The sequence below is a fragment of the Pseudophryne corroboree genome, chromosome 11, assembly GCF_028390025.1.
Source record: "Pseudophryne corroboree isolate aPseCor3 chromosome 11, aPseCor3.hap2, whole genome shotgun sequence".
In the NCBI taxonomy this organism is placed as follows: domain Eukaryota; kingdom Metazoa; phylum Chordata; class Amphibia; order Anura; family Myobatrachidae; genus Pseudophryne; species Pseudophryne corroboree.
Genome location: NC_086454.1, coordinates 345,692,962 through 345,720,741, shown reverse-complemented (window position 1 = coordinate 345,720,741; position 27,780 = coordinate 345,692,962). Strand labels below are relative to the sequence as shown.

General features: G+C 46.5%; 1 protein-coding gene across 5 annotated transcripts; it reads left to right on the top strand.

The window, feature by feature from the left end:
* Positions 1-430: 430 nt before the first annotated feature.
* On the top strand, positions 431-27,576 carry SDR42E1 (short chain dehydrogenase/reductase family 42E, member 1). Of its 5 annotated transcripts, none has more exons than XM_063945961.1 (4): positions 431-514; positions 16,113-16,196; positions 22,989-23,061; positions 23,680-27,576. In XM_063945961.1, the coding sequence occupies exons 1-4, from the start codon at positions 511-513 to the stop codon at positions 24,776-24,778; spliced, it is 1,260 nt and encodes a 419-aa protein (XP_063802031.1). In that variant the 5' UTR covers positions 431-510; the 3' UTR covers positions 24,779-27,576. The 5 variants fall into 5 exon arrangements, with proteins under 5 accessions (XP_063802031.1, XP_063802032.1, XP_063802028.1 ...); XM_063945958.1 differs by lacking the exon at positions 431-514 and adding an exon at positions 521-677; XM_063945959.1 differs by lacking the exon at positions 431-514 and adding an exon at positions 729-781.
* Positions 27,577-27,780: the final 204 nt, after the last annotated feature.

The window sequence follows — 27,780 nt, the reverse complement described above, 5'->3', positions numbered from 1 at the left end:
TCACCAAAGCACCCCATTACTAGTACCCCCGTCACCAAAGCACCCCGTTACTAGACCACCGTCACCAAAGCACCCCATTGCAAGAACCCCCGTTACCAAAGCACCCCATTACTAGACCCCCCCGTCACCAAAGCACCCCATTGCTAGAATCCCGTCACCAAAGCACCCCATTACTAGAACCCCGTCACCCGAGGACCTGCGCTAGCCTCAAGGGAATAAGGGTATGGAGGGCAGGGATGCCTATATTGCCCCCCCCCCCCCGCGGCCAGAGCCGGCCGCTGCCGGTGATGTACCGTACCCAGGTCCCGGCTGACGCCGCTCAGCGCCTGCAGCACATCTCGCAGCTCTCCCGGCTTCAGTTTCCCCGCCATGGGTGCTCTCGCCGTCACATGACCCGACGTCAGCACGCACGCACGGCTTCCTCGCGTCGCCACAGGCAACAGGAGCCGGCACGCTCCGCTCGCCACAGGCTGCTATTCCAAATAGTTTGTGACATGGACGCAGGGGCTCATGGGTAAGGTCCTCTCCAGGAAGGGAAACTAGACGCGGCGAGTATGCTGCTGTACGGACACTTAGTACATAGGCCATGAAGCGTTGCCTGGTGCGGAGCGGGGCTGTGAGGAGGCACAGGGGGACAGTGGAGGGGCTGCAGCCGGCGCCGGGTGCTCAGGAGATAGGTAATAACACCCGCATGTCACTCTCCTGAGGGGTGGCGGGGTCACAGGGCAGCTGCGTGACGTCACCACTGCTGCTGCTGACTGTCACACCATGGTGATCGTGTGTATGTTATACTGTGCTTATATATTATACTGTGCTTATTATATATCCTACTGTGCTTATTATATATCCTACTGTGCTTATTATATATCCTACTGTGCTTATTATATATTATACTGTGCTTATTATATATCCTACTGTGCTTATTATATATCCTACTGTGCTTATTATATATTTTACTGTGCTTATTATATATCCTACTGTGCTTATTATATATCCTACTGTGCTTATTATATATCCTACTGTGCTTATTATATATCCTACTGTGCTTATTATATATCCTACTGTGCTTATTATATATTATACTGTGCTTATATATTATACTGTGGTTATACTATCATAATGCGCTTGTTATATATTATACTGTGTTTATACTATCATACTGCGCTTATTATATATTATACTGTGGTTATACTATCATACTGCGCTTATTATATATTATACTGTGGTTATACTGTCATACTGCGCTTATTATATATTATACTGTGGTTATACTGTCATACTGCGCTTATTATATGTTATACTGTGGTTATACTATCATACTGCGCTTATTATATATTATACTGTGTTTATACTATCACTAGGTGATTCATCGCGCCCTACGGGCGCTCTTCACATCGTCGCAAGGGGCTACGCCCCCTTAACCCCTGCACGCCTTTCTGGTGTTCAATATTTGTATTATATGGAGAATTACCAGCATTCCTAGTTTTGTTAGTGATTAAATATTGCACAACAAAAGGGCATGCGATGGTGAAGAGGGCGTAGCCCCTTGCGACGGCGTGAACAGTGGCTGCAGGGCACGATGTACAGAATGTAGGTGTAAGATCAGTGTGGGAATGGAGGGGCTTGAAAAGAGGGTGGGTGCAGTGAGGTGGAGGTGCCTCTCCGTGCAGCTGATCACCCCTGATTCAGGGACTCACTGGTAGCGGCTGCGGATGGTGTCCAAGGTGCTGCGTGTGGTGGAGAGGTGGGCTGTGGATGTTGGAGGGTGTCACAGTAGCGTCCGTCACATTACACCGCACAGTAGCGTCCGTCACGTTACACCGCACAGTAGCGTCCGTCACATTACTCCGCACAGTAGCGTCCGTCAGTCACATTACACCGCACAGTAGCGTCCGTCACATTACACCGCACAGTAGCGTCCGTCACATTACACCGCACAGTAGCGTCCCTTACATTACACAGCACAGTAGCGTCCGTCACATTACACAGCACAGTAGCGTCCATCACATTACACAGCACAGTAGCGTCCGTCACATTACACAGCACAGTAGCGTCCGTCACATTACACCGCACAGTAGCGTCCGTCACATTACACCGCACAGTAGCGTCCGTCACGTTACACCGCACAGTAGCGTCCGTCACGTTACACCGCACAGTAGCGTCCGTCACGTTACACCGCACAGTAGCGTCCGTCACGTTACACCGCACAGTAGCGTCCGTCACGTTACACCGCACAGTAGCGTCCGTCACGTTACACCGCACAGTAGCGTCCATCACGTTACACCGCACAGTAGCGTCCGTCACGTTACTCCGCACAGTAGCGTCCGTCACATTACTCCGCACAGTAGCGTCCGTCACATTACTCCGCACAGTAGCGTCTGTCACATTACACAGCACAGTAGCGTCTGTCACATTACACAGCACAGTAGCGTCCGTCACATTACACAGCACAGTAGCGTCCGTCACATTACACAGCACAGTAGCGTCCCTTACATTACACAGCACAGTAGCGTCCGTCACATTACACAGCACAGTAGCGTCCGTCACATTACACAGCACAGTAGCGTCCGTCACATTACACAGCACAGTAGCGTCCGTCACATTACACCGCACAGTAGCGTCCGTCACATTACACAGCACAGTAGCGTCCGTCACATTACACAGCACAGTAGCGTCCGTCACATTACACAGCACAGTAGCGTCCGTCACATTACACAGCACAGTAGCGTCCCTTACATTACACAGCACAGTAGCGTCCATCACATTACACAGCACAGTAGCGTCCGTCACATTACACAGCACAGTAGCGTCCCTTACATTACACAGCACAGTAGCGTCCGTCACATTACACAGCACAGTAGCGTCCCCTTACATTACACAGGAGGGGAGAGAGAAAAAGAGAAGGGGGTGGGGGAGAGAGAGAGGAGGGTGAGAGAGTGAAGGGGGGGGGGAGTGAGAGAGGGGGAAGAGAGAGAGAGAGAGAGAGGGGGGTGAGAGAGTGAAGGGGGGGGGTGAGAGAGAGAGAGAGAGGGGGGTGAGAGAGTGAAGGGGGGGTGGGTGAGAGAGAGGGGAGAGAGATCTTCTCTGGCATGGTCCCAGCTCCCTGTCCCTCCTGCAGCTCTTTGAATTTGTGTCCCACAGCAGGTCATCTCATGTTCCCTTCCCCCAGACCCCTCTAACCTGTGTCTAGTCAGTGTGAGCCACGGGAGTGAGGGCCGGGCAGAGGGGGACTGTCATCATGGAGCTGCTGGGAGCCGCGGCGTGTGGCCAGACATCCAGGCAGGCAGGAGAGGAGGGCTGGGCAGAGGAGGCACATCACGGTTGAGCCGCCGGGATCTGGCGGGCGGGTGCCGGCGCGCTGTACAGTGAGTGAAGGTGACTCACTCACTGAGCAGCGGTTCCCTCCACTGACCGGCGCTCTACGCGGCTTGCAAAGCCCGCGTACGCGTCGTGCCGGCCAGAGCACACGGGGAAGGCAGCTTCACCGCTGCAGTGCTAATACAACGCAGGCAGCGCTGAATCTCCGGCACAGGTTGTGGGTCCAGGTGAATTGGCGCCTCTCTCATGATTTGGGGAGAGCGAGTTGCCCCCTTGCCCCCCCCCCATTCCGACGCCCCTGCCCCCCCACCCCAATACCCCGCCGTGTGCAGGAGCCAGGAGGAGCGTGCCGGGACGGGGAATCGCAGGCAGACGTGTAATAATTATTACCTGCCCTGCATCCAGCGCAGCTATATCCTGATTCTGCCCTGCATCCTCTCACTCGATCTGTGACTCCGCCCAGATCTGTGACTCCCCGCCAGCGTCACGGCAGGCACAGAGTCACAGATGTAGGCAAATATATAGGAGATACTGTGCTTATTTTATTACACTGCTTATAGCATACTGTACTATGTTTATTATGGCTTATTATATTATACTACCATTATTGCATGAACCATTCCATTTATAGTATGACTGGTGCATGGACCATTACATTTATAGTATGACTGGTGCATGGACCATTACATTTATAGTATGACTGGTGCATGGACCATTACATTTATACTATGACTGCTCCATGGACCATTACAGTTATGGTTGATGCTAGATTCAAGTGGCCTAAGGGACCTTTTACGTCAGGGGGAGGAGCAGTGACACAAGGGGGAGGAGCTAGGCCATCGGGATAGTTCCTCTACTGTCCACGCCACCAACTATTACCTTTAGTAATCAGGTGGCGAGCAAAGCGAGCCCGCGAGGGTACTTTTCGGGTACCCTGTTCGGCCGTAGCTCCGCCCCCTGGTGACATGTCTCCTCTCCTAGTGACGTCAGAAGGTCCCTTCTCCCACTCCGATTTAGAACCAACCTTACGTTTATAGTATGACTGCTGCATGGACCATTACAGTTGTACTATGACTGCTGCATGGATCATTACAGTTGTTCTATGACTGCTGCATGGACCATTACAGTTGTACTATGACTGCTGCATGGACCATTACAGATATAGTATGACTGGTGCATGGACCATTACAGTTATACTATGACTGCTGCATGGACCATTACATTTATAGTATGACTGCTTCATGGACCATTACAGTTATACTATGACTGCTGCATGGACCATTACAGTTATACTATGACTGCTGCATGGATCATTACAGTTATACTATGACTGCTGCATGGACCATTACAGTTATACTATGACTGCTGCATGGACCGCTACATTTATAATATGACTGCTGCATGGGCCATTACATTTATAGTATGACTGGTGCATGGGCCATTACATTTATACTAGTATGACTGGTGCATGGACCATTACAGTTATACTATGACTGCTGCATGGATCATTACATTTATAGTATGACTGGTGCATGGACCATTACATTTATAGTATGACTTGTGCATGGACCATTACATTTATAGTATGACTGGTGCATGGACCATTACAGTTATATTATGACTGCTGCATGGACCATTGCATTTATAGTATGACTGGTGCATGGACCATTACAGATATAGTATGACTGGTGCATGGTCCATTACATTTATAGTATGACTGGTGCATGGGCCATTACATTTATAGTATGACTGGTGCATGGGCCATTACATTTATACTAGTATGACTGGTGCATGGACCATTACAGTTATACTATGACTGCTGCATGGATCATTACATTTATAGTATGACTTGTGCATGGACCATTACATTTATAGTATGACTGGTGCATGGACCATTACAGTTATATTATGACTGCTGCATGGACCATTACATTTATAGTATGACTGGTGCATGGACCATTACAGATATAGTATGACTGCTGCATGGACCATTACATTTATAGTATGACTGCTGCATGGACCATTACAGATATAGTATGACTGCTGCATGGTCCATTACATTTATGCTTGCCATCATATCCTGTGTGAATCATAGCTATCCCACATTATAGCTATTATTGCAAGCCTAATTATATTTATAGTATGACAGCTGTATATGCTATTATACTTTTAGTATAACTTGTGTACGGGCCGTTATATTTATGCTAGGCCTCTTGTAAGGACCGGTATATTTATAGTGTGACTGTTGGGACTATTATATACTATGATTATTATGTATATCATAGGATCCAGCCCCAGTAAATGTGCTGCTGCTGCCGGTAATGTGTGTGCATGGTATGTTTCAGTCATACGGTCGGGTTCATCATTTGGAGTAATTGGCTTCTGCGATGTGGACTTTCATACTTCTACTACAATTAGTATATTGACTAGAATATTTACACAATGATTAGTATGTGGACCATGATACTTTATACAACGACTAGTATATGGACTTTGATATTTATATTATGATTAGCCTATGGAAAATACACACACACGGATCAGGTGCCAATCCACCTACCAGTGTGTTGGGGGATACATGCAAACTCTACACAGATAGAGCACTGGTTGGAATGGAATTCCTGATCCCTGTGCAGCGAGGCAGAAATGACCGTAGTGAATGTTAGAAAATAACTGAATATGCTGACCTATAAGAATGAAGAAAGGCGGCTAACCAAGCGCACGGATGGGGGTGTTGCATGCAGGTGAATATGCGCCTTTAGTTCTGTGCACGCAGTTACAGCAGACTTTCATTCAGCTTTTCCTCAGCCCTATATGAATCAACCTACTCATTATCATTTTCTTCACGTACCTATATTATTATATTTAGCTAATTATTACTGAAGAGATCCACAGAAATAAATACATTTGTAAAGTCTGTCAGAACTCATTTCTTACCCGTGCGTGTTGATTAGGTTGTAGACCCAAGGTGGGTGGTTCTGCCCACAGGAGGCGCTGGATTGCCCCAGAGGTGTGGTAAGAGGCAAATGGGTGACGTGCGCACTGGTGTGTAAAAGTGTCTATGCACCAGGTGTCCTCCAAAATAGCCTCCGGCGTATCGCTACACATGAGACCATCCATTAGGAGCAGGGGTAAATCAGGTCTTCCCCAGAGTGATAGGCAGACATCAGGGCTGTTGGACTCTCTGTGTTCCCAAGCAGGCCAGGCAGAGGGTCGGCCTGTAAGTAAGTAAAAAGGTAGCTTACTGTGTAGGGGGCATGTCTGTGGAGCGGCCATACTGAGAATGGCTGATGCGAGGGGTTCTAGTGTAGCTGGAGGTCGCTGTGTCAGATGGTGACCTCACTGTGTTTGGGTGAGTATGGTCAGTTTTCCCCTGTGACCTCTCCTCAGTCCAGTCCAGTATAGAGGTAGGCGGCGTGTACAGTACTGCAGTATCCGGTGATGTGTGTACAGTACTGCAGTATCCGGTGATGTGTGTACAGTACTGCAGTATCCGGTGATGTGTGTACAGTACTGCAGTATCCGGTGATGTGTGTACAGTACTGCAGTATCCGGTGATGTGTGTACAGTACCGCAGTATCCAGTGATGTGTGTAGAGGTAGGCGGTGTGTACAGTACCGCAGTATCCAGTGATGTGTGTAGAGGTAGGCGGTGTGTACAGTGCTGTAGTATCCGGTGATGTGTGTAGAGGTAGGCGGTGTGTACAGTGCTGTAGTATCCGGTGATGTGTGTAGAGGTAGGTGGTGTGTACAGTACCGCAGTATCCGGTGATGTGTGTAGAGGTAGGTGGTGTGTACAGTACTGTAGTATCCGGTGATGTGTGTAGAGGTAGGCGGTGTGTACAGTACTGTAGTATCTGGTGATGTGTGTAGAAGTAGGCGGTGTGTACAGTACCGTAGTATCCGATGATGTGTGTAGAGGTAGATGGTGTGTACAGTACCGCAGTATCCGGTGATGTGTTTAGATGAGGTAGGTGGTGTGTACAGTACGGTAGTATCCGGTGATGTGTGTAGAGGTAGGTGGTGTGTACAGTGCTGTAGTATCCGGTGATGTTTGTAGAGGTAGGTGGTGTGTACAGTGCTGTAGTATCCGGTGATGTGTGTAGAGGTAGATGGTGTGTACAGTACCGCAGTATCCAGTGATGTGTGTAGAGGTAGGCGGTGTGTACAGTACTGTAGTATCCGGTGATGTGTGTAGAAGTAGGCGGTGTGTACAGTACTGTAGTATCCGGTGATGTGTGTAGAAGTAGGCGGTGTGTACAGTGCTGTAGTATCCGGTGATGTGTGTAGAAGTAGGTGGTGTGTACAGTGCTGTAGTATCCGGTGATGTGTGTAGAGGTAGATGGTGTGTACAGTACTGTAGTATCCGGTGATGTGTGTAGAGGTAGGTGGTGTGTACAGTACCTTAGTATCCAGTGATGTGTGTAGAGGTAGGCGGTGTGTACAGTGCTGTAGTATCCGGTGATGTGTGTAGAGGTAGGTGGTGGTGTGTACAGTGCTGTAGTATCCGGTGATGTGTGTAGAGGTAGGTGGTGTGTACAGTGCTGTAGTATCCGGTGATGTGTGTAGAGGAAGGCAGTGTGTACAGTACCGTAGTATCTGGTGATGTGTGTAGAGGTAGGCGGTGTGTACAGTACTGTAGTATCCGGTGATGTGTGTAGAGGTAGGCGGTGTGTACAGTATGGTAGTATCCGGTGATGTGTGTAGAGGTAGGCGGTGTGTACAGTACGGTAGTATCCGGTGATGTGTGTAGAGGTAGGCGGCGTGTACAGTACTGTAGTATCCGGTGATGTGTGTAGAGGTAGGCGGTGTGTACAGTACGGTAGTATCTGGTGATGTGTGTAGAGGTAGGCGGCGTGTACAGTACTGTAGTATCCGGTGATGTGTGTAGAGGTAGGCGGTGTGTACAGTACGGTAGTATCTGGTGATGTGTGTAGAGGTAGGCGGTGTGTACAGTACCGCAGTATCCAGGAATGTGTGTAGAGATAGGCAATGTGTACAGTACCGCAGTATCCGGTGATGTGTGTAGAGGTAGGTGATGTGTACAGTAACGCAGTATCCAGTGATGTGTGTAGAGGTAGGCTGTGTGTACAGTATAGTAGTATCCGGTGATGTGTGTAGAGGTAGGTGGTGTGTACAGTACCACAGTATCCAGGGATGTGTGTAGAGGTAGGCGGTGTGTACAGTACTGTAGTGTCGAGTGATGTGTGTAGAGGTAGGCGGTGTGTACAGTGCTGTAGTATCCGGTGATGTGTGTAGAGGTAGGCGATGTGTACAGTACTGTAGTATCCGGTGATGTATGTAGAGGTAGGCGGTGTGTATCCGGTGACGTGTGTAGAGGTAGGCGGTGTGTACAGTACTGTAGTATCTGGTGATGTGTGTAGAGGTAGGCGGTGTGTACAGTGCTGTAGTATCCAGTGATGTGTGTAGAGGAAGGAGGTGTGTACAGTGCTGTAGTATCCAGTGATGTATGTAGAGGTAGGCGGTGTGTACAGTACTGTAGTATCCGGTGATGTGTGTAGAGGTAGGCGGTGTGTACAGTACTGTAGTATCCGGTGATTTGTGTAAAGGAAGGTGGTGTGTACAGTGCCGCAGTATCCGGTGATGTGTACAGTACTGTAGTATCCGGTGATGTGTGTAGAGGTAGGCGGTGTGTACAGTACTGTAGTATCCGGTGATTTGTGTAGAGGAAGGTGGTGTGTACAGTACCTTAGTATCCGGTGATGTGTGTAGAGGTAGGCGGTGTGTACAGTACTGTAGTATCCGGTGATGTGTGTAGAGGTAGGCGGTGTGTACAGTACTGTAGTATCCGGTGATGTGTGTAGAGGTAGGTGGTGTGTACAGTGCTGTAGTATCCGGTGATGTGTGTAGAGGAAGGCAGTGTGTACAGTACCGTAGTATCTGGTGATGTGTGTAGAGGTAGGCGGTGTGTACAGTACTGTAGTATCCGGTGATGTGTGTAGAGGTAGGCGGTGTGTACAGTACGGTAGTATCCGGTGATGTGTGTAGAGGTAGGCGGTGTGTACAGTACGGTAGTATCCGGTGATGTGTGTAGAGGTAGGCGGCGTGTACAGTACTGTAGTATCCGGTGATGTGTGTAGAGGTAGGCGGTGTGTACAGTACGGTAGTATCTGGTGATGTGTGTAGAGGTAGGCGGCGTGTACAGTACTGTAGTATCCGGTGATGTGTGTAGAGGTAGGCGGTGTGTACAGTACGGTAGTATCTGGTGATGTGTGTAGAGGTAGGCGGTGTGTACAGTACTGTAGTATCCGGTGATGTGTGTAGAGGTAGGCTGTGTGTACAGTGCTGTAGTATCCGGTGATGTGTGTAGAGGTAGGCGGTGTGTACAGTACGGTAGTATCTGGTGATGTGTGTAGAGGTAGGCGGTGTGTACAGTACCGCAGTATCCAGGAATGTGTGTAGAGATAGGCAATGTGTACAGTACCGCAGTATCCGGTGATGTGTGTAGAGGTAGGCTTTGTGTACAGTATAGTAGTATCCGGTGATGTGTGTAGAGGTAGGTGGTGTGTACAGTACCACAGTATCCAGGGATGTGTGTAGAGGTAGGCGGTGTGTACAGTACTGTAGTGTCGAGTGATGTGTGTAGAGGTAGGCGGTGTGTACAGTGCTGTAGTATCCGGTGATGTGTGTAGAGGTAGGCGATGTGTACAGTACTGTAGTATCCAGTGATGTATGTAGAGGTAGGCGGTGTGTATCCGGTGACATGTGTAGAGGTAGGCGGTGTGTACAGTACTGTAGTATTCAGTGATGTGTGTAGAGGTAGGCGGTGTGTATCCGGTGACGTGTGTAGAGGTAGGCGGTGTGTACAGTACTGTAGTATCTGGTGATGTGTGTAGAGGTAGGCGGTGTGTACAGTGCTGTAGTATCCAGTGATGTGTGTATAGGAAGGAGGTGTGTACAGTGCTGTAGTATCCGGTGATGTATGTAGAGGTAGGTGGTGTGTACAGTACCTTAGTATCCGGTGATGTGTGTAGAGGTAGGCGGTGTGTACAGTACTGTAGTATCCGGTGATGTGTGTAGAGGTAGGCGGTGTGTACAGTGCTGTAGTATCCGGTGATGTGTGTAGAGGTAGGCGGTGTGTACAGTGCTGTAGTATCCGGTTATGTGTGTAGAGGTAGGCGGTGTGTACAGTGCTGTAGTATCCGGTGATGTGTGTAGAAGTAGGCGGTGTGTACAGTGCTGTAGTATCCGGTGATGTGTGTAGAGGTAGGCGGTGTGTACAGTACTGTAGTATCCGGTGATGTGTGTAGAAGTAGGCGGTGTGTACAGTGCTGTAGTATCCGGTGATGTGTGTAGAGGTAGGCGGCGTGTACAGTACCGCAGTATCCGGTGATGTGTGTAGAGGTAGGTGGTGTGTACAGTACGGTAGTATCCGGTGATGTGTGTAGAGGTAGGTGGTGTGTACAGTGCTGTAGTATCCGGTGATGTGTGTAGAGGTAGGCGGCGTGTACAGTACCGCAGTATCCGGTGATGTGTGTGTAGAGGTAGGTGGTGTGTACAGTACGGTAGTATCCGGTGATGTGTGTAGAGGTAGGTGGTGTGTACAGTGCTGTAGTATCCGGTGATGTGTGTAGAGGTAGGCGGTGTGTACAGTGCTGTAGTATCTGGTGATGTGTGTAGAGGTAGGCGGTGTGTACAGTACGGTAGTATCCGGTGATGTGTGTAGAGGTAGGCTGTGTGTACAGTGCTGTAGTATCCGGTGATGTGTGTAGAGGTAGGCGGTGTGTACAGTACGGTAGTATCCGGTGATGTGTGTAGAGGTAAGCGGTGTGTACAGTACGGTAGTATCCGGTGATGTGTGTAGAGGTAGGCGGTGTGTACAGTACGGTAGTATCTGGTGATGTGTGTAGAGGTAGGCGGTGTGTACAGTACCGCAGTATCCAGGAATGTGTGTAGAGATAGGCAATGTGTACAGTACCACAGTATCCAGGAATGTGTGTAGAGATAGGCAATGTGTACAGTACCGCAGTATCCGGTGATGTGTGTAGAGGTAGGTGATGTGTACAGTAACGCAGTATCCAGTGATGTGTGTAGAGGTAGGCTTTGTGTACAGTATAGTAGTATCCGGTGATGTGTGTAGAGGTAGGTGGTGTGTACAGTACCACAGTATCCAGGGATGTGTGTAGAGGTAGGCGGTGTGTACAGTACTGTAGTGTCGAGTGATGTGTGTAGAGGTAGGCGGTGTGTACAGTGCTGTAGTATCCGGTGATGTGTGTAGAGGTAGGCGATGTGTACAGTACTGTAGTATCCAGTGATGTATGTAGAGGTAGGCGGTGTGTATCCGGTGACATGTGTAGAGGTAGGCGGTGTGTACAGTACTGTAGTATTCAGTGATGTGTGTAGAGGTAGGCGGTGTGTATCCGGTGATGTGTGTAGAGGTAGGCGGTGTGTACAGTGCTGTAGTATCCGGTGATGTGTGTAGAGGTAGGCGGTGTGTACAGTACTGTAGTATCCGGTGATGTGTGTAGAGGTAGGCGGTGTGTACAGTACTGTAGTATCCGGTGATGTGTGTAGAGGTAGGTGGTGTGTACAGTACTGTAGTATCCGGTGATGTGTGTAGAGGAAGGCAATGTGTACAGTACCGTAGTATCCGGTGATGTGTGTAGAGGTAGATGGTGTGTACAGTACCACAGTATCCGGTGATGTGTTTAGATGAGGTAGGTGGTGTGTACAGTACGGTAGTATCCGGTGATGTGTGTAGAGGTAGGTGGTGTGTACAGTGCTGTAGTATCCGGTGATGTGTGTAGAGGTAGATGGTGTGTACAGTACCGCAGTATCCAGTGATGTGTGTAGAGGTAGGCGGTGTGTACAGTACTGTAGTATCCAGTGATGTGTGTAGAAGTAGGCGGTGTGTACAGTGCTGTAGTATCCGGTGATGTGTGTAGAAGTAGGTGGTGTGTACAGTGCTGTAGTATCCGGTGATGTGTGTAGAGGTAGATGGTGTGTACAGTACCGCAGTATCCAGTGATGTGTGTAGAGGTAGGTGGTGTGTACAGTACCGTAGTATCTGGTGATGTGTGTAGAAGTAGGCGGTGTGTACAGTACTGTAGTATCCGGTGATGTGTGTAGAAGTAGGCGGTGTGTACAGTGCTGTAGTATCCGTTGATGTGTGTAGAAGTAGGCGGTGTATACAGTGCTGTAGTAACCGGTGATGTGTGTAGAGGTAGGCGGTGTGTACAGTACTGTAGTATCCGGTGATGTGTGTAGAGGTAGGCGGTGTGTACAGTGCTGTAGTATCCGGTGATGTGTGTAGAGGTAGGCGGCGTGTACAGTACCGCAGTATCCGGTGATGTGTGTAGAGGTAGGTGGTGTGTACAGTACGGTAGTATCCGGTGATGTGTGTAGAGGTAGGTGGTGTGTACAGTGCTGTAGTATCCGGTGATGTGTGTAGAGGTAGGCGGCGTGTACAGTACCGCAGTATCCGGTGATGTGTGTCTAGAGGTAGGTGGTGTGTACAGTACGTTAGTATCCGGTGATGTGTGTAGAGGTAGGTGGTGTGTACAGTGCTGTAGTATCCGGTGATGTGTGTAGAGGTAGGTGGTGTGTACAGTGCTGTAGTATCCGGTGATGTGTGTAGAGGAAGGCAGTGTGTACAGTACCGTAGTATCTGGTGATGTGTGTAGAGGTAGGCGGTGTGTACAGTGCTGTAGTATCCGGTGATGTGTGTAGAGGTAGGCGGTGTGTACAGTACGGTAGTATCCGGTGATGTGTGTAGAGGTAGGCGGTGTGTACAGTACGGTAGTATCTGGTGATGTGTGTAGAGGTAGGCGGCGTGTACAGTACTGTAGTATCCGGTGATGTGTGTAGAGGTAGGCGGTGTGTACAGTACGGTAGTATCTGGTGATGTGTGTAGAGGTAGGCGGCGTGTACAGTACTGTAGTATCCGGTGATGTGTGTAGAGGTAGGCTGTGTGTACAGTGCTGTAGTATCCGGTGATGTGTGTAGAGGTAGGCGGTGTGTACAGTACGGTAGTATCCGGTGATGTGTGTAGAGGTAGGCGGTGTGTACAGTATGGTAGTATCTGGTGATGTGTGTAGAGGTAGGCGGCGTGTACAGTACTGTAGTATCCGGTGATGTGTGTAGAGGTAGGCGGTGTGTACAGTACGGTAGTATCTGGTTATGTGTGTAGAGGTAGGCGGTGTGTACAGTACTGTAGTATCCGGTGATGTGTGTAGAGGTAGGCGGTGTGTACAGTACGGTAGTATCCGGTGATGTGTGTAGAGGTAGGTGGTGTGTACAGTGCTGTAGTATCCAGTGATGTGTGTAGAGGAAGGCAGTGTGTACAGTATAGTAGTATCCGGTGATGTGTGTAGAGGTAGGCGGTGTGTACAGTACCGCAGTATCCAGGAATGTGTGTAGAGATAGGCAATGTGTACAGTACCGCAGTATCCAGGAATGTGTGTAGAGATAGGCAATGTGTACAGTACCGCAGTATCCGGTGATGTGTGTAGAGGTAGGTGATGTGTACAGTAACGCAGTATCCAGTGATGTGTGTAGAGGTTGGCTTTGTGTACAGTATAGTAGTATCCGGTGATGTGTGTAGAGGTAGGTGGTGTGTACAGTACCACAGTATCCAGGGATGTGTGTAGAGGTAGGCGGTGTGTACAGTACTGTAGTGTCGAGTGATGTGTGTAGAGGTAGGCGGTGTGTACAGTGCTGTAGTATCCGGTGATGTGTGTAGAGGTAGGCGATGTGTACAGTACTGTAGTATCCAGTGATGTATGTAGAGGTAGGCGGTGTGTATCCGGTGACATGTGTAGAGGTAGGCGGTGTGTACAGTACTGTAGTATTCAGTGATGTGTGTAGAGATAGGCGGTGTGTACAGTACTGTAGTATCCGGTGATGTATGTAGAGGTAGGCGGTGTGTATCCGGTGACGTGTGTAGAGGTAGGCGGTGTGTACAGTACTGTAGTATCTGGTGATGTGTGTAGAGGTAGGCGGTGTGTACAGTGCTGTAGTATCCAGTGATGTGTGTAGAGGAAGGAGGTGTGTACAGTGCTGTAGTATCCGGTGATGTATGTAGAGGTAGGCGGTGTGTACAGTACTGTAGTATCCGGTGATGTGTGTGTAGAGGTAGGCGGTGTGTACAGTACTGTAGTATCCGGTGATTTGTGTAGAGGAAGGTGGTGTGTACAGTGCCGCAGTATCCGGTGATGTGTACAGTACTGTAGTATCCGGTGATGTGTGTAGAGGTAGGCGGTGTGTACAGTACCTTAGTATCCGGTGATGTGTGTAGAGGTAGGCGGTGTGTACAGTACTGTAGTATCCGGTGATGTGTGTAGAGGTAGGCGGTGTGTACAGTACCGCAGTATCCAGTGATGTGTGTAGAGGTAGGCGGTGTGTACAGTACTGTAGTATCCGTGTGTAGAGGTAGGCGGTGTGTACGGTGCTGTAGTATCCGGTGATGTGTGTAGAGGTAGGCGGTGTGTACAGTGCTGTAGTATCCGGTGATGTGTGTAGAGGTAGGCGGCGTGTACAGTACCGCAGTATCCGGTGATGTGTGTAGAGGTAGGTGGTATGTACAGTACTGTAGTATCCAGTGATGTGTGTAGAGGTAGGCGGTGTGTACAGTACTGTAGTATCCGGTGATGTGTGTAGAAGTAGGCGGTGTGTACAGTACTGTAGTATCCGGTGATGTGTGTAGAGGTAGGCGGTGTGTACAGTACCGCAGTATCCGGTGATGTGTGTAGAGGTAGGCGGTGTGTACAGTACCGCAGTATCCGGTGATGTGTGTAGAAGTAGGCGGTGTGTACAGTACTGTAGTATCCGGTGATGTGTGTAGAGGTAGGCGGTGTGTACAGTACCGCAGTATCCGGTGATGTGTGTAGAGGTAGGCGGTGTGTACAGTACTGTAGTATCCGGTGATGTGTGTAGAGGTAGGCGGTGTGTACAGTACCGCAGTATCCGGTGATGTGTGTAGAGGTAGGCGGTGTGTACAGTACTGTAGTATCCGGTGATGTGTGTGTAGAGGTAGGCGGTGTGTACAGTACCGCAGTATCCGGTGATGTGTGTAGAGGTAGGCGGTGTGTACAGTACTGTAGTATCCGGTGATGTGTGTAGAGGTAGGCGGTGTGTACAGTACCGCAGTATCCGGTGATGTGTGTAGAGGTAGGCGGTGTGTACAGCACTAAACACATTTCTCAGATCGCCCACAGTACCTATTGCTAATTGCAGCTCTCCAGCTGTGTGAGGGACAGTGCAATCTATAAGGAGATAGCAGTGTGATATATGAGGGTGGGTCCTGGCAGATTACAGTGCATAGTGGTATACGATGCAGTCACACCGCACTGTTCCTCTGGTGGTCAGAGGGTTTCTTGAGTATGGATAATAGGTGAATTGTGTAGAAGGAGAGTTATATTAGAATGGCCGGGAAGTAATTGGATAGAGTAGCGGAGGTGCTATCATTATGCCAGACCTTGTGTTATATATTCTGTCTGAGAGATCCATGTAACAGTGCCATTCTGTCCATCACACAACAGGGTCACGCTGACCCAGAACCTTTCCTCATCAGCATAGGTCAGTACACATGGACTGAGGGCAGAAGTGCTAGACCTTACCAGGTGACTCCTGCAGACTATAGGAACCTACTACTTGATCCTCCTGTGCATCCTGATGCTGCATACATCTAGGTAAAGGCAGCTTTCATCTGTGGATGAGATCAGATGCTGGATTCCCCCTCTCGCACACCCACTGACCCCTGTATGTCTCTAACCTCTGTTTCTGACTTTCACAATCAACTTCATCAGCTTTTTTTACTTCTTTTTGGAACCCCAGATTCGGCAGAGGATCCGGGAAACACCCTGAGTGGAGGGAGGTGTACAGGAGACACTGCCGCCTGTGACCGGGAGCAGTGTGCGGGTACATTACTTCCTAAATGTTTTCATTGCCCGGGATCCAGGTATAGGAAGTCCCCACCATAGACTGCATTATACAGACCCTCCGCGCTTTCCAGCATACAATATGCCCTGTACTGTACCTTCTACTATTACTCACTGCAGTGATAATCTCTGCTACCCTCTCATATAATGCATTATACAGACCCTCAGCACTTTCCAGCATACAGTATGCCCTGTACTGTTCCTTCTACTATTACTGCAGTGATAATCTCTGCTACCCCCTCATATAATGCATTATACAGACCCTCAGCACTTTCCAGCATACAGTATGCCCTGTACTGTTCCTTCTACTATTACTCACTGCAGTGATAATCTCTGCTACCTCCTCATATAATGCATTATACAGACCCTCCGCGCTTTCCAGCATACAGTATACCCTGTACTGTCCCTTCTACTATTACTCACTGCAGTGATAATCTCTGCTACTTCCTCATATAATGTATTATACAGACCCTCCGCGCTTTCCAGCATACAGTATACCCTGTACTGTACCTTCTACTATTACTCCACTGCAGTGATACTCTCTGCTACCCTCTCATATAATGCATTATACAGACCCTCAGCACTTTCCAGCATACAGTATACCCTGTACTGTACCTTCTACTATTACTCACTGCAGTGATACTCTCTGCTACCCTCTCATATAATGCATTATACAGACCCTCAGCACTTTCCAGCATACAGTATACCCTGTACTGTACCTTCTACTATTACTCACTGCAGTGATAATCTCTGCTGCCCCCTCATATAATGCATTATACAGACCCTCCAACGCTTTCCAGCATACAGTATGCCCTGTACTGTACCTTCTACTATTACTCACTGCAGTAATAATCACTGCTACCCCCTCATATAATGCATTATACAGACCCTCAGCACTTTCCAGCATACAATATGCACAGTACTGTACCTTCTATTACTCACTGCAGTGATAATCTTTGCTACCCCCCATATCATGTATTATACAGACCCTCCACGCTTTCCAGCATACAGTATGCCTTGTATTGTACCTTCTACTATTACTCACTGCAGTGATAATCTCTGCTACCCCTCATATAATGCATTATACAGACCCTCAGCACTTTCCAGCATACAATATGTCCTGTACTGTACCTTCTACTATTACTCACTGCAGTGATACTCTCTGCTACCCCCTCATATAATGCATTATACAGACCCTCAGCGCTTTCCAGCATACAGTATGCCCTGTACTGTACCTTCTACTATTACTCACTGCAGTGATACTCTCTGCTACCCCCTCATATAATGCATTATACAGACCCTCAGCGCTTTCCAGCATACAGTATGCCCTGTACTGTACCTTCTACTATTACTCACTGCAGTGATACTCTCTGCTACCCCCTCATATAATGCATTATACAGACCCTCAGCACTTTCCAGCATACAATATGCCCTGTATTATTATTATTATTATTATTATTATTATTATCCTTTATTTATATGGCACCACAAGGGTTCCGCAGCGCCCAATTACAGAGTACATAAACAAATAATCAAGCAGGAAAACAGCAACTTACAGTTGATGACAGTATAGGACAAGTACAGCGTAAATACACATAGCTACATCAGCAGAAGACACTGGAATAAGTATCAGGTGGCAGAAGACTGCTGGATTTGGTGCAGTTGAATATTATTAGAGTAAGAAAAGGATAAGCACATGAGGGAAGAGGGCCCTGCTCGTGAGAGCTTACATTCTAAAGGGGAGGGGTAGACAGACAGGGGTGACACAGATGGGGTACATAGAGAGCGTAGAACAGAGGGTTAGGATGAGATTTGGCTGGGTTTGGTGAAGAAGTGGGTCTTGAGAGCCCGTTTGAAGTTTTGTAGAGAGGTGGAGAGTCTGAGGGGGAGAGGTAGGGAATTCCAGAGAAGTGGTGCAGCACGTGAAAAATCTTGGAGGTAGGAGTGGGAGGAAGTAATCCGTAGGCAGGAGAGTCGGCGTGCATTAGCAGAGCGAAGAGGACGGGTGGGAGTGTAAAGGGAGATAAGGTCAGAGATGTAGATTGGAGAGGAGTGGGTGAGGGCTTTGTAAGCGAGTGTGAGAAGCTTGAAATGGATTCTGAAAGGGAAGGGGAGCCAGTGAAGGTCTAGTAGGAGAGGAGAGGTGGACGTAGTGCGTTTGGTGAGGAATATGAGCCGGGCAGCAGCATTGAGGATAGATTGGAGTGGAGAGAGGTATTTGTCAGGAATGCCAGTCAGGAGGAGATTACAGTAGTCCAGTCTGGAGATGACCAGTGAGTGGATAAGAGTCATAGTAGCATCCTGAGTCAGAAAGGGTCTGATCCTGGAAATATTTTTTAGATGAAAACGGCAGGATTGTGAGAGGTGCTGAATGTGTGGTTTGAAGGAGAGGGAGGAATCAAGGATTACTCCAAGACAGCGCACATGGGGGCTAGAGGAGATAGTAGTGCCATCAATAGATAATGAGATTGTAGGAGGTGAGGTTATGCGGGAGGGAGGGAAGATGATCAGCTCGGTCTTAGACATGTTAAGTTTAAGAAAGCTCTGGGACATCCAGGAAGAGGTAGCAGAGAGACAGTTGGAGATACGAGTGAGGAGAGCAGGGGAGAGGTCTGGAGAAAAAAGATAGATTTGAGTGTCATCAGCATAGAGATGATATTGGAAACCAAAAGAACTAATGAGCTTACCTAGTGAGGACGTGTAGAGAGAGAAGAGAAGAGGACCAAGGACAGAACCTTGGGGTACCCCTACAGTTAGAGGAAGTGAGGGGGAGGGGGAGTCATGAGAGGAGACAGAACGGTCAGAGAGGTAGGAGGACAGCCAAGAGAGGGCAGTGTCACGCAGACCAATGGAGTGAAGGATTTGCATTAGGAGAGGATGGTCCACAGTGTCAAAAGCAGCAGAGAGATCAAGTAGAATAAGTAGAGAGTAGTGTCCCTTAGATTTAGCAGCATGGAGGTCATTGCATACTTTTGTAAGGGCAGTTTCAGTGGAGTGGAGAGGACGGAAGCCAGACTGGAATGGGTCAAGCAGTGACTGTACCTTCTACTATTACTCACTGAAGTGATAATCTCTGCTACCCCCTCATATAATGCATTATACAGACCCTCCGTGCTTTCCAGCATACAATATGCCCTGTACTGTACCTTCTACTATTACTCACTGCAGTGATAATCTCTGCTACCTCCTCATATAATGCATTATACAGACCCTCCGCGCTTTCCAGCATACAGTATGCCCTGTACTGTCCCTTCTACTATTACTCACTGCAGTGATAATCTCTGCTACCCCCTCATATAATGCATTATACAGACCCTCAGCACTTTCCAGCATACAGTATGTCCTGTACTGTACCTTCTACTATTACTCACTGCAGTGATAATCTCTGCTACTCCTCATATAATGCATTATACAGACCCTCAGCACTTTCCAGCATATAATATGCGCTGTACTGTACCTTCTACTATTACTCACTGCAGTGATACTCTCTGCTGCCCCCTCATATAATGCATTATACAGACCCTCAGCACTTTCCAGCATACAATAGGCCATGTACTGTACCTTCTACTATTACTCACTGCAGTGATACTCTCTGCTATCCCCTCATATAATGCATTATACAGACCCTCAGCACTTTCCAGCATACAGTATGCCCTGTACTGTACCTTCTACTATTACTCACTGCAGTGATAATCTCTGCTACCTCCTCATATAATGCATTATACAGACCCTCAGCACTTTCCAGCATACAGTATGCCCTGTACTGTACCTTCTACTATTACTCACTGCAGTGATATTCTGCTACTCCTCATATAATGCATTATACAGACCCTCAGCACTTTCCAGCATACAATATGCCCTGTACTGTACCTTCCACTATTACTCACTGCAGTGATACTCTCTGCTACCCCCTCATATAATGCATTATACAGACCCTCAGCACTTTCCAGCATACAATATGCCATGTACTGTACCTTCTACTATTACTCACTGCAGTGATAATCTCTGCTACTCCTCATATAATGCATTATACAGACCCTCAGCACTTTCCAGCATACAGTATGCCCTGTACTGTACCTTCTACTATTACTCACTGCAGTGATAATCTCTGCTACCTCCTCATATAATGCATTATACAGACCCTCCGCGCTTTCCAGCATACAGTATGCCCTGTACTGTCCCTTCTACTATTACTCACTGCAGTGATAATCTCTGCTACCCCCTCATATAATGCATTATACAGACCCTCAGCACTTTCCAGCATACAGTATGTCCTGTACTGTACCTTCTACTATTACTCACTGCAGTGATAATCTCTGCTACTCCTCATATAATGCATTATACAGACCCTCAGCACTTTCCAGCATATAATATGCGCTGTACTGTACCTTCTACTATTACTCACTGCAGTGATACTCTCTGCTACCCCCTCATATAATGCATTATACAGACCCTCAGCACTTTCCAGCATACAATAGGCCATGTACTGTACCTTCTACTATTACTCACTGCAGTGATACTCTCTGCTGCCCCCTCATATAATGCATTATACAGACCCTCAGCACTTTCCAGCATACAATAGGCCATGTACTGTACCTTCTACTATTACTCACTGCAGTGATACTCTCTGCTATCCCCTCATATAATGCATTATACAGACCCTCAGCACTTTCCAGCATACAGTATGCCCTGTACTGTACCTTCTACTATTACTCACTGCAGTGATAATCTCTGCTACCTCCTCATATAATGCATTATACAGACCCTCAGCACTTTCCAGCATACAGTATGCCCTGTACTGTACCTTCTACTATTACTCACTGCAGTGATATTCTGCTACTCATATGCATTATACAGACCCTCAGCACTTTCCAGCATACAATATGCCCTGTACTGTACCTTCTATTACTCACTGCAGTGATACTCTCTGCTACCCCCTCATATAATGCATTATACAGACCCTCAGCACTTTCCAGCATACAATATGCCATGTACTGTACCTTCTACTATTACTCACTGCAGTGATACTCTCTGCTACCCCCTCATATAATGCATTATACAGACCCTCGGCACTTTCCAGCATACAGTATGCCCTGTACTGTACCTTCTACTATTACTCACTGCAGTGATAATCTCTGCTACACCTCATATAATGCATTATACAGACCCTCAGCACTTTCCAGCATACAGTATGCCCTGTACTGTACCTTCTACTATTACTCACTGAAGTGATACTCTGCTACTCCTCATATAATGCATTATACAGACCCTCAGCACTTTCCAGCATACAGTATGCCCTGTACTGTTCCTTCTACTATTACTCACTGCAGTGATACTCTCTGCTACCCCCTCATATAATGCATTATACAGACCCTCATCACTTTCCAGCATACAATATGCCCTGTACTGTACCTTCTACTATTACTTACTGCAGTGATACTCTGCTACTCCTCATATAATGCATTATACAGACCCTCAGCACTTTCCAGCATACAATATGCCCTGTACTGTACCTTCTACTATTACTCACTGCAGTGATACTCTCTGCTACCCCCTCATATAATGCATTATACAGACCCTCAGCACTTTCCAGCATACAGTATGCCCTGTACTGTACCTTCTACTATTACTCACTGCAGTGATAATCTCTGCTACCCCCTCATATAATGCATTATTCAGACCCTCAGCACTTTCCAGCATACAGTATGCCCTGTACTGTACCTTCTACTATTACTCACTGCAGTAATAATCACTGCTACCCCCCTCATATAATGCATTATACAGACCCTCAGCACTTTCCAGCATACAATATGCCCTGTACTGTACCTTCTACTATTACTCACTGCAGTGATATCCCTCCAGCCCCAGTACAGTGCATTATAAAGACCCTCCTCTCCTCTCAGTATATTATAAATTACCCCTCACTATCCCTTAATCCAATACTAAGTAACTGTAGTGATCATATTTTATACCGGTCACGCAGTGCATTATAGAGACCCTTCCCTTCTATCAGTATATTATAATATATCCCGCAGTCTCCTGTGTGTAACTCGCTGCACCACCTCATACAGTACACTATACACAGCCATCCCTCCTTCCAGTATATATACAATATACCTCTTGCTGTATCTTATACAGTGAGTTTTTAACTCACTGCAGTGATATCTATATCCCCCTTTGCCATTTTACAGATTATTATAGCATTTTATCCAGAATATAATACACACAATTATACTCAATTTCATATTGGTTTATCACATAGACTGTATACTGGCACCTACTTTGGGGAGTAGAGAGTGTAAATTAATGGATTATTATGTTGCTGACGTAATACTTATTATAGAGCAACCCAGGACAGTTGGTATTTTATGTTTTTTGCCAACTGACCTTTTAGTCTAATGCTCTCCATACACTGAGATAAAACGAAGCAATGATTCTATAGACAATCTGATTGAATACTATTAGTTTATTGCTCATTGGTTATTGTAAGATTTGATTACGCGTATTTGTCATGTTTGTGTGTGTAACCATTGGTCTCTAGCGAGCTGGCCACATGATCTCCGTTGGGAGAACGTTTGACTGAAAGTCTAAAGGTCCCGGCTTTCACCTTTATCTTTGTCAAACGCTGTATGGAATGACTAGGTATCTTACCGTCTTGCCTGTGGTTTTGCAGGCTGGGGAATATTTACAGTATTGGTTATGTGTAGATTTATGTATGTTATATTTACATATATTTATATATGTACAATGTCTCTATTATTTTTCCTTTAAGAAACGATGAGCATTTCACGGTCTCCCAAAGAATCATTTGTCATTACTGGAGGTGGCGGTTACTTTGGACACAGGTTAGTGCCACGGTATAATTAATAATCTTGCATAATTATGGGAAGTATATTAATAATCTATTTAATTATTCAATTCCATTGGGGATATTTTGACTAATGAGCACTAATTGCATCTTCCGGAGAAGCCAAATTCCATTATTAATTAGAATTGGTTAATGAGTTTTGCAGTTCATTTAGAGAGGGGCCTAAAACACATCCCGGCTCAGAACGTGTTGCTTCCCTCCGCTGTTTATGTAGGGACATGCGCTGAAACCTGATGTAAAGGGACACTACCACCAACGTGGTCTATGATTTATAAAATATTGGGCACTGAATGGCAGTGCTGCTATTGCTGTCTATGTAGATCTCCTCTCTAAGCTTTAGTGGTGCTCCTATCTGTAGCTATAGTCTGACAACATAGCCGGCTATGTCATGTATAGCTGAGGGAACCTGCACCGGACTTATGGTGTGAATAGACGAGGAGCTGTTCCTAGGTGTATTGTCAAACCGTTTTCTAGTGCCGTAAGGAAAGCGAATGGTTGTTATAATGAACTATGTATTTGTTATGGCTCTACCCAAGCCAAAAGTTGTCAGCCCTCTCTTGTTGGGCAATACTCACGCACCTATTTATTGTTTCAGATTAGGCTGCCGGCTGCACCAGAGTGGTGTGAGCGTGGTTCTTTTTGATGTAAGGAAACCAGCCCAAGATCTCCCTGACGGCCTCCGTTTTATACAAGGAGACATTCGATCTCTTGTGGCAGTGGAGGAAGCCTTTATTGGTGCCACCTGCGTAATCCACACAGCTTCCTACGGAATGTCCGGGCGGGAGCAGCTCCAGACCGCTCTCACGGAAGAGGTCAACGTGAAGGGCACAGAGAATGTCATCCGGGCCTGCATAAGTAAAAATATTCAAAGATTAGTCTACACCAGTACGTACAACGTGGTGTTTGGCGGGCAGATCATTAAGAATGGAGATGAGTCTCTCCCGTATCTACCTCTAAATCGCCATGCAGACAACTACTCTCGGACCAAGACTATCGCTGAAAACCTGGTGCTGAACGCCAACGGCCGCAAGCTTGCCAATAATGGCGGATGTTTAAGGACCTGCGCTCTCAGGCCGGCCGGTATCTACGGCCCAGGGGAGCAAAGACATCTTCCTAGAATCATTAATACTCTCGAACTAGGGTTGTTCAAGTTTCTATACGGGGATCCTCATAATCTTGTGCAGTTTGTCCATGTTGATAATCTAGTATCCGCTCACACTTTAGCCGCTGAAGGTCTTACAGACGAGAGAAGGCACGTCGCCGCCGGTCAGCCATACTTCATAGCAGATGGTGAACCTGTGGATAATTTTGAATTCTTCCGCCCCTTTGTAGAAGGTCTGGGGTACAAGTTCCCCACAGTTCGGCTTCCTCTGTTCCTTATATATTTTATGGCACACCTCACTGAATGGGTGCATTTCCTTATCAGCCCCGTTTATAACTTCCAGCCGTTACTAACCCGCGCCGAGGTCTATAAAACGGGGATAACGCACTACTTCTGCTTGGAAAAAGCCAAGAAAGAGCTGGGTTACGAGCCCATGCCGTTTACGATGCATGACGTTGTTGACTGGTACCGCAGTCAGGGCTATGGCAAGCGGGTCAAGGGTTACAGTCTTCTCTGGGATGTTGGGCTACTCGTCTTGCTGATTGTGGCGCTGTTTGCTTGGGTGCCCAGTGTGGTGGGGTTAGATCTATAACCTGCCAACAACTAGGACTTCTCTGGTAGACTATTGCCGTGGCCTATTCACAATCGCAGCAAACGTTCAGTAGAAAAAGGGTTGAGCAGCCACGCCGCTGCGTCCTGGTGCGTCGATAGGTTGCATTACCGGTGCTTAAGTGATGGCGCTACGTCCTAGTAATCTAATAGTCTGGATTCTCAGTAATGGAGTGTAACACTCGCACAATGGCTGCCTAATTTGTATTTTATATTTTTCATTTTTTTGTTAATTGGTTCTGGCATTAGTTAGGAACTACTTCAATTTCAAAGGGGTGCTAAGTCTTAGAACAAAAAGCCTGAATAGCATTGAGGATACAGGAAGTGTATTTTCTGATGTGTTTTCTCTGGAGAACCTGAGTTGTGGACCTCTCACCTCATTCCTGGTCTCTGCCCTCACTCACTACATTCACCGGAGTTCTTACAGTGGGTTACCAAACTAAAAATCCACTTCTTACAGGGAAAATAGAATATAACTATTGTTTTACTATTAATATTAGCCTGTTAATAATAAAAATTGTACTTTGCGGCCCTGTTATGAATGAAAGATGAAAGATACTCTCCTCATTACTCGGTGTTATTGGGGATCCCTGCTCCTTTCACCGTCTAGCTGTTCCTCTCCTCACATTATCACTTCCTCTGTCTCCTGCATCTCTGGTATCCCTGAAGATCAATGCACTCGGCTCCTGAGCCGTCAGCATTACAGTGATCTAATTGGCTGATCCTAGAAAATCAGCTGGTGAAGATTCAGTACGCCAAGATACCCCGACAGCGCAAAGAGCAGCGTTGACGGTGTCCTTCCAAAGCCTTAAGAAGTGCTACCAATTTGTTCTAATTATTATTGTGTTATATTACATTTAATTGAAAACTTCATAACAAAACTTAGTTGTGGTTTATATCTAGTGTTCCTTCTTTAGTCCGTTGCTGTTAGTTACTCACCTGTTGTTTATAGCTAATGAGCTTATGTTAGCCGGCAGATATACTTCCGATATTTTGTTCAACCACCTGTTATGGTAAAACGTTCAAGCAGATTGTTGGCGGACATTTGGAAGAACTGAAACCAAAGCAACTATGGCAGTGCCATCATTGAGCACTAGTGAAAGTCTGTTTACCAAATCTTGGCTTCTATTAGACATGGACTGGTTGATGTGGTTTATTTGTGATTTGTGGCTCAAGACCCCTGGAGCTGAAACTCCAGGGTGTAAACCGAGGTGTAACAGTTGTAGGACTATTGAGGTTAAAGTGGGGGTAAACTATTACCGCAACGTTTTATCACTCCCAGCCTTTCTGTCTTCCAGGGTTTCCTCAACCTCTACTTCAGTTTACTCACTGTAATCTAGTCAGTAAAACGAGAGGAGCCATTATTAACTTTAGTTGGCTGTGATTGACAGCTCAGGTGATGATGATGAAGAATCTACATGTATAGAAAGATGAGATGCAAGTAAGGGCACCCTAACAGCTGTTTGCATGTCTTCAGTGTCCACCAGCTCATTATCCCAAACTGAGGAACAGGGCACATTGAAGAGAGTAAACGTGCAAGTAGGGAGAGAGTTCCTTACAGAGTCCGCCACACATTCTGCGCAAGCTAAAGCATGCGTCATCCATACCGTTGTTTGTAGGAACCGACTCCTGGCTCCTACTTCCTGTTTCACTTCCCTGGCTTGGCTGCCTCGGGATTGGTGGAAGCGTTGGCCGGGGTTCATGGAACCTCAAGCTGACTCAAACAAACTCGATGGACATCAAATTCTGGATGAATCTTTCAAACTCTCAAAGAGTTTGAGAATTCCTTCAAATCTGAGAACTTTTTGGCCACTGTTGAACCATTTTCAACCAGTTTAGTTTGAGCATCGCTACTTCTGAGGTTTCCTCATAACTGTGGGAATAACTTTAATGCATGCACCTAATCTTGAAAATATTTGTGCTCAGGAAATGTATTGAAAATGTTGTTCAGCATCTACACCGGTGTTTATATTCTGCGGGAATAATGGATTAATGTAATAGACTATGGGGTAAATTTACTAAGATGGTAGTTCTATTTAAGATGGGATGTTGCCCATAGCAACCAATCTGATTGGTTGCTATGGGCAACATCTCATCTTAAATAGAATTCTCTCATCTTCGTAAATTTACCCCTATGAGTATGTAAAAGAGTGTTGTTGTTTTTTTAAAGCTGCCTTAAATCTCTTGGCAAAATCACAGAAAAATCAGCAATTTTACAAACTCGTACCTATTAAATTTTCCCATGTACCTTTCTTTTTTAGGAAGCTGCTTTTTATGAAACGTTTATATTTTTTCACATTTTTCTTCTGTTTCCTTTTTCAATTGTACATGAATTATTTCTTGATACATTCTACTTTTTTACTACTGGTTAAGCAAAGATAACACTAAACCATTTCTGTATTGTTCGTACTGTTCAACCTCTAATTTTCTTTTATAGATTGCAAATATATTTTGTATGTATGTTGTTTGCATCTAATTGTTGCAGATTTTGCAGCAACGTGTTATAGAACTGACATTCCATATATTCCATCTAAACAATCCTTGACATGTAATCTTATAAATGATAACCTGCAAAAGGTATACGCTTGTATTTGGTGCTGGTTTTATAAAAAATAAACTAAAAGGAAAATGGTGACCAGTTCAGACCATAAAGTATCACTTCTTAAAAATGTAAAAAGCATTAATTCATTTACGATATGTAAAGTGTTGGTAGGCTCATAGAAATCTAAATCTTTTTGTTTGTTTGGGGGGTTTTTTAAATGTGAAAAGAAATCGTAAAAATTGCTGTTTTTTAATTTTTTTGTAAGTTTGGACATTGGAGGGGTATCCTATCAGCAGTGCTATTTTTGGGGTGGCGAAAACAGCAGCCTAATACTGCGATTTTGGCCTATGGTTATTATCGGGCTATCCATTATAGCCCGTTTTTTGTTTTGTTTTTTGGGGGGGGGTTTGGCCAAAAAAGTCCAGATTTTAGGCAAACATATA

Coding starts and splice junctions, on each gene's coding strand:
- SDR42E1 (XM_063945958.1), top strand. CDS start 587: ATGAAGCGTTGCCTGGTGCGGAGCGGGGCTGTGAGGAGGCACAGGGGG. Junction 678..16,112: donor GCCGGGTGCTCAGGAGATAG/GTAATAACACCC, acceptor TTGGAACCCCAG/ATTCGGCAGAGGATCCGGGA. Junction 23,062..23,679: donor GGCGGTTACTTTGGACACAG/GTTAGTGCCACG, acceptor TTATTGTTTCAG/ATTAGGCTGCCGGCTGCACC.